The sequence below is a fragment of the Syngnathus typhle genome, linkage group LG2 (genome assembly GCF_033458585.1).
Source record: "Syngnathus typhle isolate RoL2023-S1 ecotype Sweden linkage group LG2, RoL_Styp_1.0, whole genome shotgun sequence".
Taxonomy (NCBI): Eukaryota; Metazoa; Chordata; class Actinopteri; order Syngnathiformes; family Syngnathidae; genus Syngnathus; species Syngnathus typhle.
The window spans coordinates 22,674,431-22,680,519 of NC_083739.1; the positions used below are offsets into that span (position 1 = coordinate 22,674,431).

The 6,089-nt window shown below is 42.2% G+C and overlaps 1 protein-coding gene across 1 annotated transcript; it reads right to left on the reverse strand.

Moving 5' to 3' along the window:
• Nucleotides 1-233: 233 nt before the first annotated feature.
• Nucleotides 234-5,984, reverse strand: asb8 (ankyrin repeat and SOCS box containing 8). Its single transcript, XM_061298437.1, has 4 exons — nt 5,379-5,984; nt 4,487-4,653; nt 4,298-4,402; nt 234-2,405 (listed from the first exon to the last, which is right to left on the reverse strand). The coding sequence occupies exons 2-4, from the start codon at nt 4,613-4,615 to the stop codon at nt 1,770-1,772; spliced, it is 870 nt and encodes a 289-aa protein (XP_061154421.1). The 5' UTR covers nt 4,616-4,653; nt 5,379-5,984; the 3' UTR covers nt 234-1,769.
• Between the last annotated feature and the right edge of the window lie 105 nt (nt 5,985-6,089).

Below are 6,089 nucleotides of genomic sequence, written 5' to 3' on the forward strand. Positions count from 1 at the left end.
CCTTTGGCCGCCGCCCAGCCTGGCCCTTTGGTCCCTCCCACAGGTGGTGAGCCCATGGGAAGAGGGACTCATGTTGCCTTTGCCCGGCCATCAGACACTCCCCTTCAAGCCCCTTCTTCCAGGACGTCTGACGTATTTTATTTAAATTACTACCTGATGATGACTATTGATGAAAAATGAAAAAGTACATTACATTCATTAAAGTTACTCCCCCCCCCCCAAAAAAAAGATGCTTTTGTTGGCGTAAACAAGATGCACCTTTAACATGATATAAACATCTGCAGCACCACAACACAAAACCATTCATTTTCAACTTAGGTACATAATACAAAGCATATTGTGTAAATCTTAAAAATATTAGTAACTTAATGTTCATTATAGTTACATTAGAGACAGTTTAAAACACACACACACGCGCATACACAAACAGAGCGAACGGTTCGCTCCTCTATGGCAACTTTGTTTTACGTTGAATTACACACAGAACAGCAGGCAAGGTGTCACGTTATCAGGCGAGACTTAAGTGATCAATTTGTTACCCATCATTTGTTCCCTCAGTAGTGTAAAAGACAGTGATGATCCCTGGAACAACATGAAATAAAATCTCTCATCCTTGTTCCGTGCATTAAAGACCGCCTTGACAGACTAAGTGCTTGGAATTTTAGAGGTGCCTCCATGAATTATATAACATGAAATGTAAATGGTGCAGCAGTACACCCGTGTGACATTCTTAAACACACTTCACTGTAACTTCTGGTGACATTTCATCAAAAGCTACGTACTTGACATGTCATGCCCCTTTTCCACTGTAACTACCTTATCATATTGTTCGTAACTGTTCTGTCAGTGTTCCAAGCATAGCAAGTCAATATCGGATCAGTACATATTGAAACTTGTCAAGAGTCAAACACACAGGAATCTCTTTACTGTTGTTAAGCCAGTATCTCACTGAGCCGCGATTATTTGCGCATGTAGTAGATTTGTTTCTTTTTGTCAGGAATCCTAAAAGGTTGCAAAAAGTTGCAAACACTTTTTCTTGTTTCAAAACTCAAATTTTATTTGCGACAAAAACAAAAAACTGTTGACGACCCTCAAAACGGTTGACGAATGTCTAGCGAACGTCTGTGAGACGGTTTGCGACTTTAAACAAACCCTGATTTGGGAAACAACATTCGTGCGCAAATCCTTGCCAACCTTTGCAGTTCAGTGAGACACGGGATTTAGCAACAGAGATTCATTTGCTATCCTGTTATGATACATTGAGGCATGAAGGCGTATTTGGGCCACATTCGGGAAAAAAAAACAATACTTCTTAACAATATGACTGATTTAGTGATACGAGTTTACTGGTATTTTTGGTGGGATATTTAATTCAATTCTACAAATTTGGTTAGTGTGATTTTGGCCTGCTTTGTGTGGCCTTCTGATACATAGGTGTTCAAGATCCAAATTCAAGGACTCTCCCGTTGTCCATGTACTTTTGTTCTAAAATACTATATGTAATCATAGTGCCTAAAACAATAAATTACTTGTAGTAAAGTACTTGAATGCCTGGCTGTCAATGTTCTTTTTTTTCTTCTTCCAATATACTGATTGCAGCTGAATGAGTCACTTTTGTAAGTATGTCTTGTTCAGACTGAGGCGCTCAGCGCAACGCAGTTTTCAACTAGATCGCCTCAATCCAGTTCTGCGCAGTGGAAAGGGGGCATGAGAGGCTGTTGTGTTTGTTTGAGGCAAGAAGAAAAACTCCACCCCAACCCAATGCTGTCTTAGTCTCTGAGGAGGAGATACTCCTTGATGGTCTCTGGTAGAGGAAGCTCTTTGACTGCTGTGGGCAGGAACCGCACGCCAAGACTATGCCTCACGGCGCAGCGTGCCAGAGAGCGCAGTGTGGGCGCCTGGGCTACCATGCCGGTGAGCCTGGCAAGCAGCTGTGGATCCTTACTAAGCTCTTTGGGAAGCGTTCCGTCGGCCTGGCGGATTTTGAAGTGCCCGGCTGCCCGGCACAACAATTCCAGGCACTCCTCCTCCTGCTCGGTGCCCAGGCCGCGTGCCAAGAGGGCCACCAGTCGGGATATGGGCGTCTGGCCCTTCAAGTTGGTCACATGCACCTGTGCGCCATAGTCCAAAAGCACTTTGACGCTTTCTAGGTTACCCTTCATGGCTGCCCAGCTCAGTGGCGTATCACTGTTGTAGTCGCGGGCATTGGGGCAAGCCCCGCTGTCGAGCAGCGCTCGCACGCACTCGGGGTTGTCTTTAAAGGCGGCCCAGTGGAGCGGAGTGTCCTTATTGCCATCCAAAGCGTTGGGCTGGGCCCCGTACTCCAGCAGCAGCTCCACACAGCTCTCGTCCTTCTCTGCTGCATAGTGGAGCGCCGTGCGGTTGTAGCCATCTAAAGCGTTCACCTGACAGGATGCAGAAATTACGCTAGGGCGGGACATACAATGCAAAATCGAAATTCCAATACAAGCCCAGTGTGAGGTTTTTATATGCTGTATTTATGTTTCCAGGGACATAAATGATATGACTTTATAACCACAAACGCCAAAATTAACGAGCCTTATCTACTGCATATCACTTCATCCATGTTTTTTTTTCCCCATCAAGAGTGAATTACTTTTTAGCCTTAACAAAAGTCAAGTATGAGGTTCTCAAGACACTTACATTTGTTGAGGGAAAAGTTTTGAAGACACATTGACTCATTGGAGAGCCAAGCATGGGAATCGCCTCTTGCCATAAATCCATATTTCAAGTGTGTCTTCTATTATTATCATCTATGAATTGCATCTCTCTTTTGTGTTGAAAGAAACACAAAAGGCACTTGTATTGGATCCTCAGTGGGCCCTTTCCAATAGCAGAGAAACTTTCCAAATACTTTTGTTTGTTTTACTCATTTTGCTAGCTTGTGGATTTAAAAATAGCGTCACTCTACCCGGATAACAGGACATGTGTCAAGAGTTAGTCATAGACAGATGTAAAGAATTTGGTTACTTTTCAAAAAAATATATATATACACCAGCCACAGCTAATACAAAAAAAAAGTTTTTTCCTTTACATTTGTACGGCCTGGTCCAAAGCGGCTAATGGCCTGGTACCAGTCGATGGACTGGTGGTTAGGAATCACTGGTATAACGCAGATAAGCGCTTTCCACCAAATGGGAGCTTTCATCTGTTGGACTGTTTTTTTTGTGTTTTTTTTCCAGATTGACGATTGACCGACTGACAGAAGCCCTGTTCAAATAATGAGTATGGACACACGATTATATATTATGAATAAGGACTGAATGCCCATGACGGAAGGGTGCTCGGGTCATGGAAGAAGGATGGACTGTGAGAATTTGGCAAATTGCTCACCTCTGGTTATAAGTCAAATAAAAAAGATCCACAACACAGAGAAGCCTTAAAAAGTGAACCACAAGAAACGAGTATCCACTATTCAGTCAGCAGTTAATTATCGCCACACCCAAGCAGAGAATATTTTAAAAAATCTAACCCTCTAATGTACCATATTTACATTACATTTTAGTGTCAATGCATTCCCTGGAGTTTAGATTTAGAGACTGTCTTTATTACATTTATTTGTTTTGTTTGGGCAGATGCTGGTGTATAAGTATCACTGGTTGGTGTACAGTACAGCAATCCTTCGCTATATCGCGGTTCAACTTTCACGGCCTCGCTGCTTCACAGATTTCTTTCACAGTGCATTGTGCTATGGCTAGAAGAAAAAGGCACTACAGAGTGGAGTCAGGCGGCAGCGGCACAGTCAAAAAAGCGCAGTGAAATATGAGTGATTCCCAATTTGTCTATAGTACGTAACTTTATAGTATGTACTTTGCATTGATGATTAAAACTCTTGTACTGTAGTTATTTGTAAGAAAGCGTTTACTTCTCTTTGTTAAACAAATGCTTGGGCCTGAAAACAGGTTTTGTAGTTTGGTTTCAATGTTATACATGTATAATAATGGTAATAAAATAAAGGTTTCTACTTCGCGGATTTCGCCTAGCACAGTTTTTTTTTTTTTTTTAACGTAACCCCAGCGAAAAACGAGGGATTACTGTAATTCACTGACGTCAAGCTACCAAAGATCAGGCATCAGTGTGTTTAAGATGCACTTCCATATACAAATATACAAAACGATTTTTATCCACATTTGGAAAAGGATATGCATATCCCAACTGTGCCACAAAAATTCTCAATCACTTAAGAGGACATATTTTGTAAAAGTGACCTTTGAGTTGCTTGCATGAAAACAAATAAGTCTCTGGAGCGCCTGCCCACTCATAGTGTGACACATACCTCTGCCCCCTTCTCCAACAGCAGCTCCACACAGTCAGCATCAGCAACCATGCAGGCGCAGTGCAGGGGCTTCAGTGTGCCATGCATGCGGTTCACATCGGCACCCTTTGTGTGACATATTAACAACATCCATCAACAGAAAAAATGGGAAAACATATTCTGGCTATATAGTCAGACAAGACAGGTCACCTTGCGAATGAGATCCTCCACGTTGTCATGCGGGAAGGAACGGATGGCAGCGATGGTGCGGATGAGCCGCTCGGACAGGGAGTATTTACTTTGAATGCTCTGCATGATGTACCACATAGTAGAACTCATGTGTTACTGACGACCATGGCACCCATACAGGGGTGACACTGTGGCACATCCACACACAGGGTTAAGTGTAAGGAGGGAAACACAGCAGCAGTGCACTGACATCAGCAACTCTTGCATGACCTGCTCAGGGTGCATCGAAGGAAGGGGTGGGGAAAACCTTCGTGCTGAAGGGCCACGTTTGATATTAAATCAGGCACATGGGTCAGGTCATTGTTACATTTTATTTTAAATATCTTTGTAAAATCATCCAATGGAATTTATTGGATTGTTATACCTCTAATTACAGTTAATCATTGAACTTTGGGAAATATCGACAGAGACAGGTGACACGCAATATTATATTGCATGTTACATTGACATAGTTTAACAATCAGCATACATTACATATTATACTTAATGTGGCTATTGAATGTAAATGCATGAAACGCCACGTTAACATTACTCACGACCCGACGCCAAATGCAAATATATTGTTGAAAAAGGATGCACACGTTATACCGTGGGAATACGTTTGATAACCACACAGCACCTAGAACAAGCTGACGACCTCATTTAAAAAAAAAAAGGGCTATTTTTGCACCACTGTCTACAGTACGGCAACAGATAGCAAGCTCGCTAGCTAGCTAGCAAGCTAGCTAATGCAGTGAGCATTGAAAACCAAACACCGGAGGCACATAATACACAAACGACAACAATTTTGAGTTCTTAGCGATGGACCTTCCTTCGACCCTCTAGAAGTGGACGGTCATAGGCGAATACGTACCGTGAGTGATTAGCAAACTGACGCGTTTGACAAGCTGCCTATTTGGAGGGACCGTTTATTTGCTACTCGGTTTGACAGACAAAAATAAGACGTCATCGTCACATGTGACCACGCCCCAGGTTCCTCGACCACTGCACTAGTGCAAACCGCAGTGTGTGTGTGTGTGTGTGTGTGCGCGTGCTGTGTGTGGGCGTGTGCTATCGATATCTCTCTCTCTATATAAAATATTTTTGTGTGTAAATAGATCAACACTGATTGAAGGTAACTTAAGGTATTAGTTTTCATCAGAACTTATTTTAAATCCAATTCAGCAACTTAGTTTTTGATGGGTGGCCATTTTAAATCATCCAATATGGATAGTCAAGTACCAGTGTACCAAATTTCATACGTCAAGACCAATTTGCACATTTATCCTCCTTACAGACCGGATTAAGATATTAATGCTTAATTTGTACTGCACAAATTGTTTATCAGAAGGCAGTTTAGACTAGTAGGGGCACATAGAATACTATTACTGTAAAGAAAATGTTTGACTCGAGATCTCCAAAATACAATAAACACACGAGGCCATGTTTTTAAGAAATAGGACACATTAACAACCCCCCCCCCCAAAAAAAAAAACTATCAGCACTTGCTTACAGAAGCTCACTTTCTCACTCTTACACAAAAATAAAGTAAAATTTATTTGCCATGGCGTATGATGCACACAGA